This window comes from Mustela lutreola, chromosome 7, assembly GCF_030435805.1.
Source record: "Mustela lutreola isolate mMusLut2 chromosome 7, mMusLut2.pri, whole genome shotgun sequence".
Taxonomy (NCBI): Eukaryota; Metazoa; Chordata; class Mammalia; order Carnivora; family Mustelidae; genus Mustela; species Mustela lutreola.
The window spans coordinates 58,508,250-58,532,645 of NC_081296.1; the positions used below are offsets into that span (position 1 = coordinate 58,508,250).

A 24,396-nucleotide genomic window follows, 5' to 3' on the forward strand; every position below is an offset into this window, starting at 1 on the left:
GACTCCCCGCCAAGCAGAGAGCCCGACGTGGGGCTCGATCCCAGGATCCCGGGATCATGACCCGAGCCGAAGGCAGAGGCTTTAACCCACTGAGCCACCCAGGCGCCCTCTTGTGCCTTCTTTTACATGTTCCCAATAAATAACTCTTTCCAACAAGAGGAAAAAATAATTTCCCATTGATCTGAATATACATACTCACTAGCATTTCCAGTCTTCTAAAACCACTGATTTAACAGAAGAACTTATTAAGACAGCTGAAAAGACTGATCCCAATTATCAAGGTATACGAGGATTAGTGTTACTCAATAGGGTAAGGAAGATCATGTAGGAGACTAAAGTGATTGTCTGTGATGCCTCATAATATTTCCACACCAAGTAATAAAAGCAAATGAAAATGTTTTTCATAGTGGTGACTCAATTTACATTTCCACCAACAGTGCACAAGCATAATATTGTATGGAGACAAATGTTGACTACATGTATCATGATGAACATTGATTAATATATAGAACAGCTAAATCAATATATTGTACACCTGAAACTAATATAACCAATATAATTAAAACTAATATAACTAATATAAATAATGCTTATATTTCATATTTTACATATATTTCATGTATTAAGTAAGTGAGAAGGACATAAGTCAATACTGTTTTAAATTTGGTTCACTCCAACAAGTGAAAAATCACCATCATCAGAGATACAGACAATGACCAGAGAATTAAGCAACTGGAAGTAAAAGAAGACAACGATGGACAACTGAGTCTCATAACTCATTAGTAGGAAAATGATGATTATAGTAACTAAGAATATTTTCTCCCTGAATTGTGTATTATGGTGAAATTGTGTATTTATGGTATTTATTAAGAAATTTCAAATTCATTTTTTTCTTTTATCTTTCCTCACCAAGATGCTGGTGATTAACTTTACCATTTAGTCTCTAGATTACAGAAAATTCCTGCAGAATTATAACTAAACTAGAGGAAATCCCAACACTATACTAAGAGGGATATAGTAATCTATGAGAATGTTTAGCTTTCCTTTTGGAGAAAAAAGGGAGAATGTCTTAATTTTAATGCAGGATAGATGAGTTTTAAGGCTGAAGTAACTGTCATTGATTGGAAGTTTAAATAAAAGTGGATGATGTGGAAAGAACCATGATGCCCTTCAACGGATGAATGGATAAGGAAGATGTGGTCCATATACACTATGGAGTACTATGCCTCCATCAGAAACGATGAATACCCAACTTTTGTAGCAGCATGGATGGGACTGGAGATTATGCTGAGTGAAATAAATCAAGCAGAGAGAGTCAATTATCATATGGTTTCACTTATTTGTGGAGCATAACAAGTAACATGAAGGACATGGCGAGATGGAGAGGAGAAGGCAGTTGAGGGAAATTGGAAGGGGAGATGAACCATGATAGACTATGGACTCTGACAAACAACCTGAGGTGGGGGCGGGAAGTTGGGGGAGCCAGGTTGTGGGTATTGTGGAGGGCACAGATTGCATGGAGCATTGGGTGTGGTGCAAAAATAATGAATACTGTTATGTTGAAAATAAATAAAACATAAACTAAAAAAAGTAAAAAATAAAAGACATAAAATTGGGGTATATGGATGCCTTGATAGACTGAGTGTCCAGCTCTTGATTTCAGCTCAGGTCATGGTGTCAGGGTCATATCAAGCTCTTGGTCAGACACCAGGCTCACCATGGAGTCAGCCTAGATTCTCTCCTTCTCCCTTAGTCCCTCTTCTGACTCACACTCACTCACTCTCTCTCTCTCAATCTCTTTCTAAAATAAATATCTTTAGAAATTTAAAAAATTGTAATATTAATACTCACCAATTAAGAAATGGTTTAGATTTTTCACTAAATGTAGTAAAGTGTTCTTGAATGTTTTTGACTAATACAAAAAGTGTAAAAGCCACAATCTACTGAGAAAATAATTATCCTTTTGGCCACTTAAAAATGGATTAAATAATCAATATGGTAATAAATAAAATGCAAATCTTATCAGCAAACAATATCAAAACTTATAAAGAAAACTATTTCTAATTATTTGCAAGTTTAATTATTTGTGGTAGAATCAGATTTGTCTTACAGCAAGGAGTCTTGCGTTATACAAAGTATGGATGATTTTAACATCTGTGCCTAATAGTCTTTCACCAACTCTGATTCCTATAATAAATGCAATGCCTATGACAAAAACTACATTAACCTTTGAGTTAAGCGGTGAATTTGACTGGAATTAAATAAGAACTTCCATAGAAGTGAGAGCGATATCAACCAATTTGAAAGTTATTTGTGACATCTTTTGTTGGCAAGTTATTGAAATAAACTTTGAATCCTGTGATGTGAAGTATGCCAAGATCATCATTTATGATTAATTTTATAAAAGAAATACTTGTGGAACAAGAATTTACTCAAGCATTTTATAGTAAAAGGGACAATGACTATGAATCTTTTTGGGGCCATATAGTTATTCTTGAAAAATCTCATACACTAAAAAAATAATTATTAAATTTTGGTGACCATAAAACAGTTGTATCATTTCAAATTTTAAATTATTTACCATAATTTATTTTAACATTCCCTTTTAAAATTTCTACTTCCTGAATAATGTTGTACATAATATATGCTGTCAGTAGTAAATTTATAACATACAGATATCTATTTTTATGTTAAGGGTGTTATACTCAGAGAAGTCTGAAGATTATTTATCTAAAAATCGTCCAGTGTTGTTATAAAGAAGGTAAGAGGATAGCCTGGAGTAATATGAGGGAAAATAAGCATCCATTAGTTCAAAGATGTCTACAATTCCTATAGCACAACCAACCAACTAACATTCTCACATCCGTTGTAATCAAGCCAATACTCCAAGAGAACCACAGTGTGCTGCAAGGCTAGAAATTAAGAGTAAACATCTCTCCTGGTCATACTAAGGCAGCAGCCACCGTGCTGTAACAACTCCCACTGAAATTTGGATTCCCAGAGCTCCAACACATCTGCCTTCAAGTGATTCACATCTTTATAAAAGAAGCAGAAAATAGTATATACATCCATATACAGAGCATCGCAGAGAGTGCAAAGCAGATTTTTAATTTTGATTAAGCTAGTGAACATATTGTTCTTCATACTTTGCCTTTAGAACTGGTAAGTGGAAACATCATAGAGAGCTAATTCGTTAGAGGTTTAATTTACTGAAAACAGTATTTTAATTAATTTTCTGTTGGCTGGAAGGAAAAGGCTGTGGATTTTGGGACATCAAATCCTCTCTCATGGTTGCCTGGGTGTCACAGTCAGTTAAGCATCTGCCTTCAGCTCAGGTCATGATCCCAGAGTCTGGGATCTAGCCCCACATCAGGCTCCCTGCTCAGGAGGGAGTCTGCTTCTCCCTCCCTCTCTTCCACCCTCCATTTACATGCATTCTCTCTCTCTCTCTCTCTCTCTCTCAAAGAATAAAATCTCTTAAAAAATCCTCTCTCACTGGGAGATCACATACTGTAACACAATGATGTATAACCAAGAATTTTTATACAAATTTAAAGAATATATGCTCTCAACATGATATTGATGAGTAAAACATGACAGGAGATAGTCAGTGATTAAAAATGATGACTAAAATTACGAAAAGCAAATTGTGAGGATCCTGGTTACTCACACTAGCATTGAAAACAACATAATAGCTAGAAATTCATCTTTTTAAATTTTTTAAAAACACAATAGCAGTATTTTTCATTTCATCATTTCAGGTGCTAACAATACATGTAAATAAGCACATCATAATGAATGCTGGAGAAAAAGCAGGTGAGGGAGAATTAATGACCAGAGCTGAATAGGCAGAATCTCTCTGCCTAAAACTGAATAGGCAAAATCTCTCTGCCTACAAATAATATCTTAGGAATAAAGAGGGAGAAGTCCTTCCAAGATGTTCATATGTAGGGAAAGGAAGGAAATGGAATAATTCAGGAAACTCATATGAGTATTCTAAATAGTCAGAAAATATCAAGAAAAACTTTAACAAAAAGAGAGTAGTTTCCAAATGTATAAGGCTGTCAAAAATGTAATCCAAATAGGGGACATTAAGAAATTTAGAAACAGTTGTATTGGATATGCAGCATGTCATTGGTTGTCTCATAGTACAATAAATTTGAACACAAGTAGCTCAATAGTATGCATACTATTGAAAAATACTAAACTAACATATTAATGATACTTAAACCTTAAGAATAAAAGCAAAAAAATATAGTAGTTTCAGTTTTACTCAACTATAACTCATATACTACGAAATTCACCTGATTTCAATATATATTTCAGTGAGGATTTTTTTAAATTTTTTATTAACATATAATGTAGTATTAGCCCCAGGGGTACAGGTCTGTGAATTGCCAGGTTTACACACTTCACAACATTCACCAGAGTCAGTGATTATTATTATATTCACAAAGTTATGCAATCATCACCACAATCTTATTTTAAATAATTTTATCATCACAGAAAGGAAAGACAGCCCATTTATACTCACTCCATAGCTGACAGTGATACACTTTCTGTCTCTATAGACTTGTTTAGAAGACATTTCATAGAAATAAAATCATACGTGTGGCTTTTTGTATCAGGCTTCTTTTACTTGGCCTAATGTTTTTGAGGTCCTTCAGTATTTTACAGTAAGTATGCATAAATTTTGAAAAACAAAAATCATTGGAGATTGAAATTTTTATTTTTCTCTTCAAGTGCCTATAATGAGGAAATATTTACTTGAATCAGTTAGTCTTACATTAAGTAATATATATTGTATACACATAAGGAAGAGCAGAAATGCTCATATCCAACTACTTAATAAAACAAGTTTTGGCTTGTTCCTTTCCTAATGGGGATTTACATGGAAAATTCTTGATTTGTAATCTTGGATTTATGTGAATGATTCAGATACAGTGCATGCTGTCTTGGTGTTCATTCTGTGCCTGGCCAGAATCCTTCACATACACCCTCTCACCTAATACTGCATCTCTTTAGGGTAGTCCTGTGTCTAAGACCTGCGAAATTTACTTTATGGGGATCTAGATTTTTCATTTACTAATGAAGTTGTGGGAAATAAATGATTTCAAAGTTCCTTCCTAGTTAAATATATAATTATACTACCTTCAGTTTCCTCCAAAGTACATCATAAATTGAGTAAAATTATTACAATAAAATATGCAATTGATTATTTAAGAGGAAGAAATTTTTCTTCACTAACAGAATTTTTGTCTAAACTATATGCATTCTTTCCTTTCATTTATATTGCCTTTATTCACTCATCATACAAGAACAGGTATATTAAGTGTAAAATTCAAGAAATAGTTTTAGAGATCTGCTTGGGAAAGGAAAAAGAGAAATAAGAGAAACAAATGTTGGGAAAGCTATCAACATAAATGAATGCCAGTTTTTCCTCTAAAATAAAATGAAAAGGCAAATAAAGCTATAAAATAGGCTTTATTTGTATTAACTGCATTGCACTTAACTGTATTCATTCCATATGCAAGTCTTTCTATTGTATCATGGGGCATGAAATTCCATGTAGCAAAGGTATTCCCAAATTGTAGTTGGCATATTCATTTCATATCCCATTCTCATTTCTCCAAAGAGCATCTAATTATTAAAATTACTTTTGGGGCACCTGGCTCATCAGTCAGTGAGCAACCAACCCTTGATTTCAGTTTAGGTCATGATCTCAGTCAGAATGGTGAGATCAAGCCCTGCATCAGGCTTCACACTCAGCATGCAGTCTGCTTGAAATTCTCTCTCTCCCTCTCCTTTGGCCCCTCCCCCTACTGGCTCCCTCTAAACAAACAAAAAAAATAAATAAAATATTTTTCTAAAAAAAAATTACTTTCACAAAGGTCTCCAATTCTTGCTCACTCACTGGATAATCATGAAACACAGCCCTTTGAAGACCATGCGCTGGGTGACTATCCTCTTCCAGACCCACTGTTATCATTCAACATCCACTCTATCTAGTCCTGGAGGTTGACTACAAGAACATCACTTTCATCTTTATTTTCCCTAATTTATATGAATTATCCAGTTCTTAATAATATCTTAAATAAGAAAGTAGTTGAGGGAATAAAGGTTGGAGAATGGTGGTAGGACATTTTGACTAGGACCCAAGTAGAAATAAAAAGGAGAAAGTTACAGGTCATTGGAGAAAAGAGAACAGATACTCTCTATGTACTTTCCTATCTGCATTCAGTACCATTCCTCTTACTCACTGTTCTGAATTCTCTTCTTCCCATGTACTAACTTAATGTTTTTATTTGGTTTAACATGTACATTGGAATGGGCCTAGATTCAGAATCAGATTGACTGGGCTTGAATACCAGCTTTGACCTTTGTTAGCTGTGTAACTGTAAGTCATTAAATACTTCTATGCCTTAGTTTTCTTATATGCAAAATAATAATAATAATAATAATAATAATAATAATAATAATACTGCCTTCATGGGATTGCTATGAGCATTAATAAATGCATTAATAAATATGAAACACTTAGAACACAGTATAGCACATACTGCTCACTTGTTACTGATCATTTTATATCATTCTAGATCCTATGAACAATAAAAACACCAAGTAAAGGCAATTTTGTATGACGTGTTACAACTGAAGTAAAATCTGTATATTAGGGTTGAATCATTTCACTATTTATTTCTTAACCATCACATACATACATTTACACAAAATACACCCACTTCTCACTGTGAACAATAGCAATATAAGAAATTGAGAAAACAGGCTCATAAAGAACTAAGGATGAATCCATGCTTCCAGAAATTCTCAGTGTACTACACAACAGAAACAAAAGGCAAAATTATTTTTTAAAAGATTTTATCTATTTATTTAGAATATGTGAGCTGGGGGACAGGCAGAGAGAGAAAGAGGAAGAGAATCTCAAGCAAATAAGTGTGGAGCTCTGTGCAGGGCTTGATCTCACAATCCTGAGATCATGACCTGAACTGAAACCAATAATTGGATGATTAACCATCTGAGCCACCCAGGCATCCAAAAAAGCAAAACAATTTTTGATGAATTAAAGGACTTTCTTTCATATACAAATTAGCCCTATGTTGTGTGTGTGTGTGTGTGTGTGTGTGTGTGTGTGTTTATAATTCTTTTTTCATTTTAGAAACATGGAATGACCTTAATAAGTTACCTCACTGATACACAACAATACAATTTCCTTATCTTTCAAATTGCATATTTCTTAGATATTGTTGTATGATAATCTCAAGAGGCAAAATAAATACTAATATAACTACTTATCTAATTTTTCCACATGAGCAAATTAGTAACCATCAAGATCAATTGATAAAAGAGGGTCATTTACCAGAATAAAAAATAGAAAATAAAATTTCTACTCCTTCATATGCTTTTTAATTGCTGTATAGCTATACTGTTTCAAAGTGATGTGACACATAAATTAATTTCAAATTATAGAGAGTGATGCTGATATGATTAATATTATATATTTTCATAAGTTCAACTATTATTCATCAAATAGAAACAGGAAATCATCAGTGCTAATTGTGGCTTTATTTTTATTTATTCTCTTTGTATAAAAGAACTTCTGGAGCCTTTCTGAATCAAAGAAATGGATCCTAAAAATGGATCTGTAGTGACTGAGTTTATTTTACTAGGATTTTCTGGACAATGGGAACTTCAGATTCTCTTCTTTGCAACATTCTCCTTAATCTACAGTGCCACTGTGTTGGGAAATATTCTCATTATGGTCACAGTGACATTTAGTTCCACTCTTCATTCTCCCATGTACTTCCTCCTTGGAAACCTCTCTTTTCTGGATATGTGTCTCTCCACTGTCACCACACCCAAAATGATCACAGACTTACTCAATGAACACAAGACCATCTCCATATGGGGCTGCATGACCCAGATGTTCTTTATGCACTTCTTTGGGGGTGCCGAGATGACTCTTTTGATAGCCATGGCCTTTGACAGATATGTAGCCATATGCAAACCCCTACACTACAGGACAATCATGAGCCAGAGGCTGCTGAGTGGGTTTGTGATACTTTCGTGGATAATTGGGTTTGTACACACCATGAGCCAGATGGTATTAACAGTAAACTTGCCTTTCTGTGGCCCCAATGTCATAGACAATATATTTTGTGACCTTCCCCTTGTGATTAAGCTTGCTTGTATGGACACATACACCCTGGAATTCTTTGTCATTGCTGACAGTGGGCTGCTCTCATTCATCTGTTTCATCCTCCTCCTTGTCTCCTACACTGTCATCCTGATCACTGTACAACAAAGATCATCCGGAGGGCTCTCCAAGGCTCTGTCCACACTGTCTGCACACATCATTGTGGTCACTCTGTTCTTTGGACCTTGTATCTTTATCTATGTCTGGCCATTCAACAGTTTTGCTGGCAATAAAGTCCTTGCTGTATTTTACACTGTTATCACGCCCTTACTGAATCCTATTATTTACACTCTGAGAAATCAGAAAATGCAAGGGGCCATGAGAAAATTACAGTTCCAACATGTTATCTCTATACAGAACTTCTAGATTTGAGCACCTTATAATTAACACAACTTTAAAATACTGTGCTAACTGAAGCTGAATAGATTGTATATAATACATGGTTTCACTTTTCTTGTGTTAGAGTGACTAGTCCAGAACCATACCTGTGCAGAACATCATAAAATATTTTAATTCACATTTACTACTGCTAAAGCTCATAATGATAATGAGTGACCTACAGGAAAATAAACATTTTAAATCACTGAGCACTTTTCTATAGATATTCAATATATATTTATTAGTGAAGAAATAAATATTAAAATATGGTGAATACTAATAGAAATGATTTAATATATGTGGATTGTTAACAACATTCATAAAGTTATACTATCTTTACATGGGGTAGCAATACCTCATTTCAATCATGAGTGAAATAATGTGAACAGTGGGAAAGATATTCTAATCTCTTGATCCAATGAGACAAAAAATAATAATAAAGTTTGACAGTAGAGTGAATATAAAATAAAAAGAATAATATACCAGAGGGAAGGGACCAATGCAAGGAAAGTTTCAGCAGAACTACAAAAAGCAGCCTTGAAACCAAGTGCTCCAAAAAATATCGTAAGGATGCACAGTTGCCTTTCAAACCTCAATAACTAAAAGCAGAAGTATATTTCTTGGTTTTAGGTACTATATCATGTAATTTATTCTTTCCAAGAGCTTTACATAAAACTACACTTAAAATTGCCTCTGATAAGCTTGTAATCCTTATTTTAATTATCAGTTAAACCTGATTTGATTGTGAGTGTTGAAGAGGTAGCAGTGCATGGTATTGGTAATCCCATACTCATTGATGGTAATCTTAAGTACTCTCTCTTAATTCAAGACACCAACAATTCTTGTCTTCTCTAGGCAACAGTTTTCTAATTGATTTTTTTTTTTTTTTTTTTTATTTTTTATAAACATATATTTTTTATATACATATATTTTTATCCCCAGGTCTGTGAATCACCAGGTTTATTTTTAAACCATCGTATAAATTCTTCCCTCCATTGAATGGATTCTCCACAAGCATTTAGAGTGATGAAATTAAAATGCAATTCTCAATGTTTCTTCCATGGCTAAAACTATTTTCTGGCATTAAGAAGAAGGTTCATATCCTTAATGGGCTTTCAAAAGCCAACCTGCTTCTGGAATTCATCTCTAATCTACTTTTTCAAAATGTCAGATTTATACTGACTTTCTTTTCCTTTTTTTTTTTTAATAGACTGTAGAGTTCATTTTTTTTTTTTTACTGTTTACTTGCCTTCCATTTACTTTTTTATTATGTTCAGTTAGCCAACATATAGTACATCATTAGTTTTTGATGTAGAGTTCAATGACTTATTAGTTGTGTGTAACACCCAGTGCTCATCACAACATATGCCCTCCTTAATACCCATCACCTGGCTACCCCATCTATATACCCTCTTCCTTCTGAAACCCTGTTTGCTTCCCAGAGTCAAGAGCCTCTCATGGTTTGTCTCCCTCTCTGCTTTCTTCCCCTTCAGTTTATATTTCACCTAGAATAATCTTCCATTGCTTCTTCACCCAGCAAACTTCCTCTTATAGTACAGAACCCATATCCAGTATTATATTTTAGAACACTTTTCCTATATGTTCTTGGCCAGTTTAGATTTCTGCAATTTTTTTAATAGATTCTGCAATTTCCATCCTTTGCATAAAAATGGTAATATTATTTGTATATTTATAGGTTAATGTCAACTTTGTCATTTGCAATAAATTTTATGTATCTCCAATATCTAGCATACATATTGGCACCCAGCAGTTCATACATATTTACTGAATGAAGAAAGAAAAGATGAAATAACTATATTCTAACAGAATATTATTTAATTTGACCTAAAACTAAGAAATACATGCACTTCTACTGTGAGATATCTGTTAAAAAATTAGAGTACATAAAGGTATATATTGATCACATATTTAGTAATTGAATTATATGGATTAGAGCCTTGTTATTAAAGAAAAGGGACATGGAAGAAATTAAAATTTTATGCAAATGGAAGGAAATACATAAGGCAAGTTGAGGATATTTGTTATGAAGATTATATTCAACTCTATCTTTACACAGTAAATATAAAATGTCAGTCTTACATAATAACACACCCTATGTTAAATAAATGATAACCATTTATAAGGTAAAATGTGCATACAGTGGTAGATGGGATTACACTCCAACTCATAAAATATTACATAAGATATTTGTGTCTGTCAGTATAGGACACTCAAAATCCTAAACCATTCTGCTAACCAAGCACCTAAAACTGCTAGAATCATCTAAAATAACCTTTAAAATCAATTACAGATTTTAAGAGGAAGTAAACAAATCACATCTGCAGTGTTGTATGAAGCTTCAGCTCCATTCCAGGAGGATAAGCCAGCACTGAACCATTGCCCACTCTGAGAACACCTACAGAATACTGTTGCCTAGAGATTGTACAAATTTGGGAGAGTACTGGGGATTGGGCTTTGGGTCCTAACATGGATAGAGAGTGACTGGAGGCCACTCAATGTGCATGTATTTTCTGGGGGCAGGGAGGGAGAGAGAGAATATTAGAAGACTGTCTGGCTAGCAGAAACAGACAGACAGGAAAAAAATGTTAACCAAACTTGATTCTGGATGTAGATGAAAATAAATGGGTCTTTCATGAAGGCTAGGCTTATCATCATATTCTTTGCATATTCACAAACATCAGTGTGAGAATTTTCTTTTAACTTGCTACTTAAGGGTGTAGGCTCAGGCCTTCGGCAAAATTAAACAAATACAGACTGGAAAGAAAAAAGTTTCTTGAAAACAGACCTCACTGAACTCTCACAGAAAGGTTTTACAAAAACTCACAATCAAAAATCACAAGACAAACAAATATATCCCAGCAAGTATGACAGTTTGGAGAAAGTGAAAAGACAATGCTTGAATGGGGAAAAAATACTTGTAAGTCATGAATCTGTTTAAGAGACATGGGTCCAGAATACATAAAAAACACATTTCTAGAATTGAAAGACAAATAATTTTAAAAATGGGAAAAGGAAATAAGTAAAAAAGTCTTCACAAAGATATACAAACAGACAATAAGCACATGAAAATATGTTCAACATCATTAGTCACTTAGGGGTATACAAATGAAAATCACAGCAAGATACCACTTCATATCCACTAGGATGACTATAATCAAAAAGGACAAGTACACAGAGCAGTTGGAACCCTCGTACATTGTTGGTGGAATGTAAAATGGTGCAACCATTTTGGAGAAAATTCTAGAGGTTCCTCAAAATGTTAAACATATAGTTACCATGTGACCTAGCAATTTCACTCCAAATATGTATACAACAGAGATGAAAACACATGCCCACATGAATAACTGAATGAATATGAATGGTTACAGTAGCTTTATTCACAAAAATTAAAAAATTTTGAAAAAGACAACAAGATTCATCAATTGATGAATGGATAAACCAAAGGCGGGGATATCTATACAATGGAATATTATTTGGCAATAAAAAGGAATCAAGTACCGACAGATACTGTAACATGCATGACTCTCTTGAAAAATTAGGTAATGTACAAGAAAGGAGGCACAAAAGACCACAAATTGCATGAGTCTATTTGCATAAAGTGTCTACAACAGGCGAATCTTTAGAGGTACAAAGTAGATTAATGGTTACCTAGATGTGGGGGGAGGAAAACAAGGATGCAGTCTTTCGTGACTAGCTTCTCTCCTTTAGCCTAATGTTTTCAAGACTCAACCACATGGCAGCATGCATCAATACTTAATGCTAGAGCTACATCAGCAACGTGGAAGAATAGGAAATCCCTCCTTAATCCCATAAGCACATCAATTCATCCGCACTTCATGCAAAAATTCCTTTTGAGAACAATCAAAAAATAATTGAAAGTCTCCTGCAACCCACAAGAATGCAAAACCAGGCTCACTGAAGCATTTAAGATTAGGGACACCCTTTCACCAGAGACCCTGCCCCTGTCACAGCATCATATGAATAGGAAGAGACTCCCTAAATTCCAGCTTCACCAAGGGGAGGAAAGGAATTTGTTCACTTGTCCAGTATCCCAGCTTTTCAGAAGAGGCTTCCTGATGACTAGATTCTATCTTGTCAGTTTTGGAGCTCTGACATGTTTGGCACCTTCTAGCTGTCTGAGGGAGAACAGAGGCAGTAGCTTGGGCTAGTAGATACCACTGAGCTTCCTCACGAGTGGGTACATTAAAAAATCCTAGCTCTCACCTTCTCTCTGAGGAGTATAAGAGTTAATCCATGCATCTAACACCATAGCTTTTCTCCAGCTTCCCGAAGAACTAGTTTCTTTTTCACCAATACTGAAGCTCTGATGATTCTCACATAGTCTAAGCAGTTAGGAGAGAATGTAGATACAGCTTATCTAAGAGATTCTAGAATTTCCCCTATTCCTTACCCCAACCAAGTTCAGCACAGAGTGAGAAAACAAAAACCACTGCCAAGAAGCTGCCTGCTTATTCCTGGGGAAGGAAAAATTTGTAGGAATTTGCAGAGCCAATGCATTCCGGGGCATTTATCTAGATGTATGTATTCCAGATTTTAGGGTCCTAGATTTTTCCTTCCAGTGCCTTGACCTTACTTACCATAACACACATGCTTTGCCTAACTGTTTATATTTTGTTGGAGTTGTTAACTCTGTGAGAGTTAACACACTAACAACACACTGTCTATGGTACTTCTAGTACAAGAGATAATGATGTCTTTGTAAACTATAAAAGAGTTCCTTAAGTCCCTATATTTAAATTATAACCACTTGTTATGGCCTTCCATTTCTTATTCCAAAGCACCAATACAACTTAGCAATAAGTAAATAACTCCACTATTCACAGAAATGTTTTTCACCTTAAATTCCAAATGACTGGATCATTCACTGGCATTGCTTTTCCACAAGATGTTTTCTCAGGTCATTGCCACTGAAATCTTTAGGGTTTTTGTCTTTTTTTTTTTAAGGCTCTACTCCCAAAGTGGGGCTTGAACTCATGACCCTGAGATCAAGTGATCAAGAGTTGCATGCTACACTGACTAAGCCAGCCAGGCACCCCACTACCGCTGAAGTCTTAAGCTATCAGGCATTTATATTATGGCAGGACTTGTCTGTCCCATCTACCATTTGTAATAGAGTCCTATTCCCATACCAGGTAGTGAATAAAACAACCACAATCCCCATTTATCACCTGTTTTCTCAGATCATTCCCAGTACCAGTTATGTTAGTTTAGGTCATCTGAAGAGACAAGTAGACAATGTTAGAATACATTCACAGTAGAATACTACTCAGTAATAAAATTTTAAAACATTCTTTAAACTAATATATATATATTAGTATGGCCCTTCTTTTCACTACATCTGTATCTTTGGGGTAAATGCCAAGGAGTGCAATGGCAGGATCATAGGGAAGCTCTATTTTTAATTTCTTGAGGAATCTCCACACTGTTTTCCAAAGTGACTGCACTAACTGCCATTCCCACCAACAGTTTAAGAGGGTTCCCCTTTCTCCACATCCCCTCCAACATATGTTGTTTCCTGTCTTGTTAATTTTGGCCATTCTAAGAGGTGTAAGGTGATATCTCAATGTGGTGGTTTTAATTTGAATCTCCCTGAGGGCTAGTGATAATGAACATTTTTTTCATGTGTCTGATAGCCATTTGTATGTCTTCATTGGAGAAGTGTCTGTTCATATCTTCTGCCCATTTTTTGATATTTGTCTCTTTTGTGTGTGTTGAGTTTGAGGAGTTCTTTATAGATCCTGGATATCAACCTTTTGTCTGTACTGTCATTTGCAAATATCTTCTCCCATTCTGTGGGTTGCCTCTTTGGATAAGGAAGATGTGGTCCATATACACTATGGAGTATTATGCCTCCATCAGAAAGGATGAATACCCAACTTTTGTAGCAACATGGACGGGACTGGAAGAGATTATCCTGATTGAAATCAGTCAAGCAGAGAGAGTCATTTATCATATGGTTTCACTTATTTGTGGAACATAACAAATAGCATGGAGGACAAGGGGAGATGGAGAGGAGAAGGGAGTTGTGGAAAATTGAAAGGGGAGGTGAACCATGAGAGACTATGGACTCTGAAAAACAACCTGACGGTTTTGAATGGGCGGGGGGTGGGAGGTTGGGGGAACCAGGTGGCGGGTATTGGAGAGGGCGTGGATTGCATGGAGCACTGGCTGTGTTGCAAAAATAATTAATACTGTTATGCTGAAAAAATAAAAAAATTTAAAAAATTTAAAAAAATTAGAATACTGTTAGATGAATAAAACTTATTAGTCATCAACTAATACTTATTAGTCATCAACTTTATTTCTAATAAATCTATGACACTAGACAGTAATTTTCCTCAAAATTTTGACACATTACCTTGTCAAATGAGATTAAAGCTCTATCTAGTCATGTGAAATGACCTATAACTTTGATGACTGTGTGTCTCAGTTGGAACTGATAAGCTGATATATAAAATTAATAGGAAAATGTAGACTAAAAGTCAAATGTTTTAAACTACATTTCTATTTCTAAAATATGGTTGTCTATGCAGGTGTTAGTGCCAGGGAAAAAGAACTTAAGTAATAAAGAATTTGCTAGTAAATAAGATTATTTTGCTGAAAAAATCATATAAACTGGAAGATACTGTTAATTATAGTGTATTGCTAGTTTAATTTTAACACATGAAGTCAAATTAGAAAGAAGTATGCCACGAAAATCAAAAGACTAATTAAAAAACAACAAGAACAATGAACAAATTGCAGGATATCTGTTAAGCCCAGCCAACCAAGAATTCCTTTACCCCAGGCTTACTTTTACCTTGAAGACATTGGCTATAAGAACTTAACAGTTCTCTGCTAGAGACCCCTCATGGGAGAAAAAAGAAATTTCTAATAAAGAAACAAAGCAAGATATTGATCTATAATAATTAATATTGTTTCCACAATGTGTCAAAACATTTTCTTTTATTACCTGTACTGTTGAAAGGATACTATCCTATCAAAGTACCATCCATCTTTTTCAAAGAAATGGAACAAATAATTCTAAAATTTATATGGAACCAGAAAAGACCTCGAATAGCCAAAGGGATATTGAAAAAGAAAGCCAACGTTGGTGGCATCACAATTCCGGACTTCAGGCTCTATTACAAAGCTGTCATCATCAAGACAGCATGGTACTGGCACAAAAACAGACACATAGATCAATGGAACAGAATAGAGAGCCCAGAAATAGACCCTCAAATCTATGGTCAACTAATCTTCAACAAAGCAGGAAAGAATGTCCAATGGAAAAAAGACAGCCTTTTCAATAAATGGTGCTGGGAAAATTGGACAGCCACATGCAGAAAAATGAAATTGGACCATTCCCTTACACCACACACAAAAATAGACTCAAAATGGATGAAGGACCTCAATGTACGAAAGGAATCCATCAAAATCCTTGAGGAGAACACGGGCAGCAACCTCTTCGACCTCAGCCGCAGCAATATCCTAGTAACTTTTAAATCGCATTATTCATTGTTTTTGTTGGTTCTTTTTTCCTAACCTGTTTTTAATTCCCTCTATGATATGAGAAATATCTTATAGATAGTAAGATGAACTTACCTTAAATGTATAAATTGAAATTGTTTCCTATGCATGCATTTATGAAACTACTTCACTTACAAAATTACAAAACATTTATCATACAAAAATTTCCCTTGGGCCCCTTTGCAGTAAGTATTCACTATCAAAGCTAATGACTATTCTCCTCTCCAGGACTACATACCAGTGTTGTCTATTTTTAAATTTTGCTTAAATAAAATCTCACTATATATATATATTTTTTTGGTTGTCTTCTGACTAATGTTTTAGAGGTAGATATATATATATATATATATATATATATATATATATATATATATATAGCATGGAGCACTGGGTGTGGAGCAAAAACAATGAATACTGTTACGATGAAAATAAATTAAAAAAATATTCTTGTCTTATTATTTTTCTAATGTTATTTGACATTCAAATAATTGCCATTGGATGCATCCTCAATGCTTAAGGTAGCCATAAAACCCCAAAGCATATTCCCTATTGCATCACAAATTAGAGAGCATATTTCAGAATTTACTAAGTCCCACCATGAGAACATATATTTAAAGAATGATTCGGGAATGATCAATTAATCTTTTTTCATCAAAAGGAGGAGGATAGCCCCTTGTTTAAGAGTAGCACTGGAACCCTAAGGAGCTGAAATATTTGGTCATGCTTCATATTTAAGTCAAACTGAACCATTTTAATCAGGAATGGATGCTGGAGTATAGGGGTAGAGGGAACATTCCTGAACTTCATAAAATCTATCAATGAAAAACCCACGGCAAATATCATCTTCAATGGAAAAAGCCATAGTTTTCCGCTTGAGATCAGGAACACGACAAGGATGCCCATTCTCACCACTCTTGTTCAACATAGTATTAGAAGTCCTAGCAACAGCAATCAGACAACAAAGAGAAATAAAAGGTATCCAAATTGTCAATGAAGAAGTCAAACTCTCTCTCTTCACAGATGACTTGATACTATATATGGAAAACCCAAAGACTCCACCCCCAAACTACTCTTTCAGCAATTCAGTAATGTGGCAGGATACAAAATCAAAGTACAGAAATCAGTTGCTGTCTTATACACTAACAATGAAAATACAGAAAGGGAAATTAGAGAATCAATTCCATTGACTATAGCACCAAGAACCATAAGATACCTGGGAATAAACTTAACCAAAGAGGTAAAGGATGTGTACTGGAGGAACTACAGAAGACTCATGAAAGAAATTGAAGACCCCAAAAGATGGAAGACCATTCCATTCTCTTGGATGGGAAGAATAAACATTGTTAAAATGTCTATACTGCCTAGAGCAATCTATACTTTTAAAGCCATTCTGATCAAAATTCCACCGGTATTTCTCAAAGAGCTGGAGCAAATAATCCTAAAATTTGTGTGGAACCAGAAGAGACCCCAAATTGCTAAGGAAATGTTGAAAACAAAAAACAAAAAACAAAAAACAATACTGGGGACATCACGTTACCTGATTTCAAGCTTTACTACAAATCTGTGATCACCAAGACAGCATGGTACTGGCATAAAAACACACATAGAGCAGTGGAACAGAGTAGAGAACCCCAATACGGACCCTCAACTTTATGGTCAAAGAATCTCCAACAAAGCAGAAAAAATATGCAGTGGAAAAAGACAGTCTCTTCAATAAATGGTGCTGGGAAAACTGGACAGCTATATGTAGAAGAATGAAACTCGACCATTCTCTTACACCATACACAAAGATAAACTTGAAATGGATAAAAGACCTCAACATGAGACAGGAATCCATCAGAATCCTAGAAGAGAACATAAGCAGTAATCTCTTCGATATCAACCACAGCAACATTTTTCAAGATATGTCTCCAAAGGCAAAGGAATCAAAAGAGAAAATGAACTTTTAGGACTTCATCAAGATCAAAAGCTTCTGCACAGTGAAGGAAACAGTCAAGAAAACAAAGAGGTAACCCACAGAATGGGAGAAGATAATCACAAATGACAGTACAGACAAAAGGTTGATATCCAGGATATATAAAGAACTTCTCAAACTCAACACACACAAAACAGATAATCATATAAAAAAATGGACAGAAGACATGTACAGACACTTCTTCAGTGAAGACATACAAATGGCTAGCAGACACATGAAAACAAGTTTATCATCACTAACCATCAGGGAGACTCAAATTAAAATCACATTGAGATACCACCTCACACCAGTTAGAATGGCTAACATTAGCAAGACAGGAAATAACATGTGTTGGAGAGGATGTGGAGAAAGGGGAACCCTCTTACACTGTTTGTGAGAATGCAAGTTGGTGCAGCCACTTTGGGAAACAGTGTGGAGATTCCTCAAGACATTACAAATAGAGCTTCCCTGCAATTGCACTACTGGTTATTTACCCCAAAGATACAGATGTGGTGAAAAGAAGGGCCATCTGTACCCCAATGTTTATAGCAGAATGGCCATGGTCGCCAAACTGTGGAAAGAACCAAGATGCCCTTCAAAGGATGAATGCATAAGGAAGGTGTGGTCCATATGCACTATGGAGTATTATGCCTCCATCTGAAAGAATGAATACCCAACTTTTGTCGCAACATGGTTGGGACTGGAAGGGATTATGCTGAGTGAAATAAGGCAAGCAGAGAGAGTCATTTATCATATGGTTTCACTTATTTGTGGAGCATAACAAATAACATGGAGGATATGGGGAGATGGAGAGGAGAAAGGAGTTGAGGTAAATTGGAAGGGGAGTTGAACCATCAGAGACTATGGACTCTGAAAAACAATCTGAGGGTTTTAAAGGGGTGGGGGGTGGGAGGTTGGGGGAGCCAGGTGGTGGGTACTATGGAGGGCATGTATTGCATGGAGCAATGGGAATGGTGCATAAAGAATGAATTCTGTTAAACTGAAAAGAAATAAATAATTTAAAAATGTTGCAAGATTAGCAATAAATCTTGAATCAAAAATCCTTGTTGGCTTATCAATAGTTGAAAAAGAATTTTAGTTTTCAACCTGTAGACTCAGTCTAATCAATATGTATAAATCATTATATTCTTTTTCTAATTAATAAAGGTAAATACATGAGACTTTTAAATTTTTTCACACATTTCTCTAAAGCAGCTGAAAGATCCTGGGTAAACTTTCTCAGACTTTTAAAAGCATGTTAACTCATGTAAGAATGTATACATGTATAAAAAACATGTTGCTTTTTCTAAATTTAATATAATTAGAGTTTCTAACTTAAGAAATGTGACAAAAATATGAACCTGGAAGTGATTAAATAAAAATTGAAAACAAAGAAACAATCAAAAAAGAGAAACTGAGATGAGAATAAAAAAAAAAAATTATGCTATCTGTCTGGGACACCTGCTGCCTTAGAATGCACCAGAACAGAATTAATCTGCAGAAAGAGAAAGAGTACTCTAAATTCAGACAGCTCTTTCTACCTTATCCCTAAAATATACCTCCCACCAGCACTCCTCATGAATAGTATTATTTTAAGGGGACTAAAGTCTTTAATTGCATTATTACAAAAAAATAAAAATGCCAATAGCTTAAGGAGATTCAACATTTTGGTTTACCTTTGCGTATTATTCAAATGACTAAATTTTCCCCCATGGTAAATCAGAGATGGGGGAGAAGAAAATCAGGAGTCACAAGTCACAAACGGCAGGTCAAGTCCGGAGACAGATTTCATGGACTTTACAAGCGTGCAAACGTCTTCATTTCCACACTCAACTGGCATGAGTTTCTTCTCCTGCATATGGTCCCAGCTTACATTAACATAAGGCCCTGAGTTAAAGATCTTAAAACAGGAAAAATTTGTTTCACAAAACCTAGCTGAATTAGGTTAGAAAACTACAGACTTCCCTGAAACAACACAAATATTTACCCTGAAGTGACTCAGATTGAAACAGTCACCATCTCTGAGATTAACCCCAGCACAGTGACAAAAAAATAAGTAAATAAAAATAAAATAAATCTCCTGACACTAGATCCACTTAGCATTTTTTACTAGAATTTGTCTAATTACTAAGGGCTTTCTTTGGTTAGTTTGCATTTTGGCTATTATCTCATTTGATCTTCATATTCAGTTTGTGCAGTAGAGAGAGCAGATATATTACTATTTATAAATTTTAAAAATTCACATTTTAAAAGACTAAATGACTTGCCTAAGATTATATGGTTACCAAATTGCAGAACTAGTGACTTCAGTAAGATGGAACAATTCCCAAAGAAGGGTTCCTCCTGTAACATTCATGATATTATCCAAAATTGTAAAATATTAAAGGACAGTAGAGGTTCCCATCATCCAATTTAGCTATCCCACTGAATTGATAACTAGTTGTCTGGGTGAAATTTGTGTAAGTGAATAAAGTTGTGTATAATATCAACTGTAGTATCAATTAATTTTTTTTATATTCTTCATATTTAACCCACATTTGTCAAAACTCATAGTAAGGGGCAAGAATGTATTTTAATGATTAAAACATGAGAATCAATATCATATCAGAAACCACACTTATTTACAAAATTTCATTAAATAGATTCATGTCATCAGGGTTGGTTTTAAGATTTACTTTACAGTACAAAGATAAGTCACTTTATTTTTATCATATGAGTTAAACAAAATATTTGAGAATGTGAATTAACTAATGAATGGGTGAGACTAAGTAAATTTCAAAAAGGTAATGTTCAGGACAAATTCTTACCAGTGAAGAGCAAGCCATGCTTTCCAATCTGTAGAAGAATCCATTGGCACTGGGTGTTATACAGAACTGATGAATTACTGAACTCTATAGCTGAAATTAATGATGCACTATAAATTGGCTAATTGAATTTTAAAGAAATCCATTAGAATGGAACACCTAGGAAGCACATACTGTGCTCCCTCATCTTGGAGAAAAACAATCTATTGTTTCAGAATTAATGGAAAGACAAGCACTGAATACAATGATAGAATACATGCCCAAAACAGAGTGAAAATGAATTGACACTCAAAGAATGTGGACAAATGAGAGAAAGAGAATGACAAGAAAGAGAGCAATCAGGAAGGAAAAGCAAAACGTTGGTGGAGAGAAGCTTCAAGGGAAATAAAGGAATAAAATATAAGGCAAATGTAAAAAGTAACTGAGAAAATGAGTGCATAAAACAGAACTAGCAGGAAGAGAATGGGCAAATGGGAAAAATAAAAAAGAAGCAAGAGGAAATGAATGGGGAGAGATGAAGGAGGAGATGCTAGGAAGGTGATCAGTCTCCAAACACCTGGTTCCAGGAGCTGATCTGATGGCAGCTGGAATCCAGGCATCCTCAGCATGGGCTGTGGATACTGTGTCTGCACTCTGAGAAAGAGGGGAGGCTATGAGCCCCCTCTCCACCTGCACATCTTCAATACCCATGTGTTTTTCCACCAGTTGACATAACAAGGAAGGTTAGGGATGATGAAAACATTCAGGTCTCTATCTGGGCCTACATTGACAATACTTCTTTGTCCTGACAAGAGTAAAATGCTGGTCTCTGTGAGAGTCACTGTTCTGGGCTTCTTTTCCCCAGGAATTCATTTTATGCAGAGTAATGTTCCTCTGATGCATGTCTGTTCTCAGTCTCTGTGAGGAGCACAATTTGAGAAGCACAGGAATAGAAGGTATATAAATGAGAACAGAAGAAAGTAGATTAAAGAATGGTATGCAATTCCATCTGTTACTAACAGGGAATAGAGGTAGATCCAGAAAAATAAAAGTAGAGAAAGAGTAGGAGACTATAACTTTCAGAATGCTCCCTGAGGCTTACAATTGTCAACCCGGAGAAGCATGAAGTAACTGTAAGTGAGCACTCAAAAAGCACGAAACCTAAAATTAGGCAGAAGGAGCTATGGACACTTTCCTAAGAGCAGGTTTCTATAGGGAGAGTAAGAAAGAAATGCAGAGGCCAATAGGTATGTGGGTGGATAAAAGACAGAAAGAAACTCCTAAGCTAACCTGAAGGACATTCAAGACTTTTTTTTTTCCTATTTCAACTTGCTTAGACTTACTATCTGTGTGTTTACATATATGTGAATAAGTATCCCCATGCACAAATATGTGCCCTTGTGTTATAAATTCCTTTTGCATAACATTTGGGTGCTAGATACAAATGTTATTAATCACATAGAACATATGTCCTTTTTTTTTTTTTTTAAAGATGTTATTTATTTGACAGAGAGAGAGACCATAGGTAGGCAGAGAAGCAGGCAGAGATAGAGGGGGAAGTAGGCTCTCCGCTGAGCAGAGGGCCTGAAATGGGGCTCTATCCCAGGACCCTGAGATCATGACCTGAGCAGAAGGCAGAGGCTTAACCCACTGAGCCACCCAGGTGCCCCAGAACATATGTTCTGATATTTCCTGATAAGTGTTCCCTAAAACACCAGCATATTGCCTAAATTTCCCATGAGTTTCCTAATAGACTTTTTAAGATTGGTTTTTCTTTAGTCTTCCCTTTTTTTTTTTTTTTTTCCTCTTCCTACCTTCTCCTCCTAGGATTGCTATTAAAAATTTCTGCCAAATGTCTACCTGGAAGTTTTCTTTCTCCAGTTTTCCACATCACTTTTTTTCTTTATTTAAATTCAATTAGCCAATATATAGTACATTAGTTTCAGATATAGTGTTCAATAATTTATCAGTTACATATAAAATCCAGTGCTCATCACATCATTTGCCCTCCTTAATGCCCATCACCCAATTACTCCATTCCCGCTCCCATTTCCCCTCCAGCAAGCCTTACTGTTTATTAGAGTTAAAAGTCTCTCATGGTTTGTCTCCCTCTGATGACTTCTCCTTCAGTTTTCCCTCCACTACCCTCTGATCCTCTGTCCTATGTCTGATGTTCTATATACGAGAGAAGCCATATAATTGTCTTTCTCTGACTGACTTATTTTGCTCAGAAAAGGAACCTCCAGTTCCAGACATGTAAATGTAAATGATCAGTATTCCTCCTTTCTGATGGTTGAATAATATTCCATTGTCTATATATGCCACATCTTCTTCACCCATTCATCTGTCCATGGACATTCCAACTCCTTCCACAGTTTGGCTACTGTGGACATCACTGCTATGAACACCGGGGTGGAGGTTCCCCTTCAGATCACTACATTTGTATCTTTAGGGTAAATACCTAGTAGTGCATTGCTGGGTTTTAATGTAGCTCTATTTTTATCTTCTTGAGGGACCTACATACCATTTTCCAGACTAGCTGTACCATGTCACTTTTGAGGTTTAGTTATGAATGGGATAGAGAGAGAGAGAGAAAGAGAGTATGAGCAAGGAGAGGAGCAGAGGGAGAGCAAGACAAGCAGACTCCCTACTGAGCAGGGAGCCCAATTTAAGGCTTAATCCCAAGACCCTGATATTATGACCTGAGCTGAAATCAAGAGTCATAAGCTTAACCAACTCAGCCACCCAGTTACCCCCTTCCATATCACTTTTAATGGCACTTAAAAAAAATTCGGGGTCCTGAATGGCTCAGTCTGTTAAGCATCTAACTCTTGATTTCGGCTCAGGTCATGATCTCAGCATTGTAAGAAGCCACACATATCACTCCAAACTCAGCACAGAGTCTGCTTGAGATTCTCCCTCTCCCTCTGCCCCTCCCCTTGCTCTATCTCTCTCTAATAAATAAATTTTTAAAAAATATTTATTGAAATATAATCAACATATAAAATTTACCATTTTAAATATATAGTTCAAGGGTTTTAAGTGTATGTTAAAGGATAGATAAACATTACCATGATAAATTTTAAAGCATTTTCATATACCCCAAAAAGAAAACTCATATTATAGTTATTCCCCATTCCACCTACTGCCCTAGGCACTCACTCTTCTATTTCCCATCTCTATCAATTTGCTTTGTCTGCAGATTTTCTTTCTTTCTTTCTTTCTTTTAAAATTTTATGTATTTATTTGACAGACAGAGATCACAAGCAGGCAGAAAGGGAGGTAGAGAGAGAGAGGAGGAAGCAGGCTCCCTGCTGAACTGAGCAGAGAACCCAAGGGCAGGGCTTAATCTGACCTGAGCCAAAGGCAGAGGCTTAACCCACTGAGCTACCCAGGCACCCCTGTCTGCAGATTTTCATAAACTGAATTGTACAGGATATGGTCCTTTGTGACTGGCTCCTTTCACATAGAATAATGTTTGAGTTCAAACATCTTGTAGCATGTCACAATATGTCATT

General features: G+C 35.5%; 1 protein-coding gene across 1 annotated transcript; it reads left to right on the forward strand.

The window, feature by feature from the left end:
- Positions 1 to 7,639: 7,639 nt before the first annotated feature.
- LOC131835264 (olfactory receptor 4L1-like) lies at positions 7,640 to 8,578 on the forward strand. The gene has a single exon (XM_059179625.1). It carries the CDS (start codon positions 7,640 to 7,642, stop codon positions 8,576 to 8,578), a length of 939 nt encoding a protein of 312 aa, XP_059035608.1.
- Positions 8,579 to 24,396: the final 15,818 nt, after the last annotated feature.

Excerpts from the sequence above, each read along its gene's own strand:
- LOC131835264 (XM_059179625.1), top strand. The coding sequence starts at position 7,640 with ATGGATCCTAAAAATGGATCTGTAGTGACTGAGTTTATTTTACTAGGA.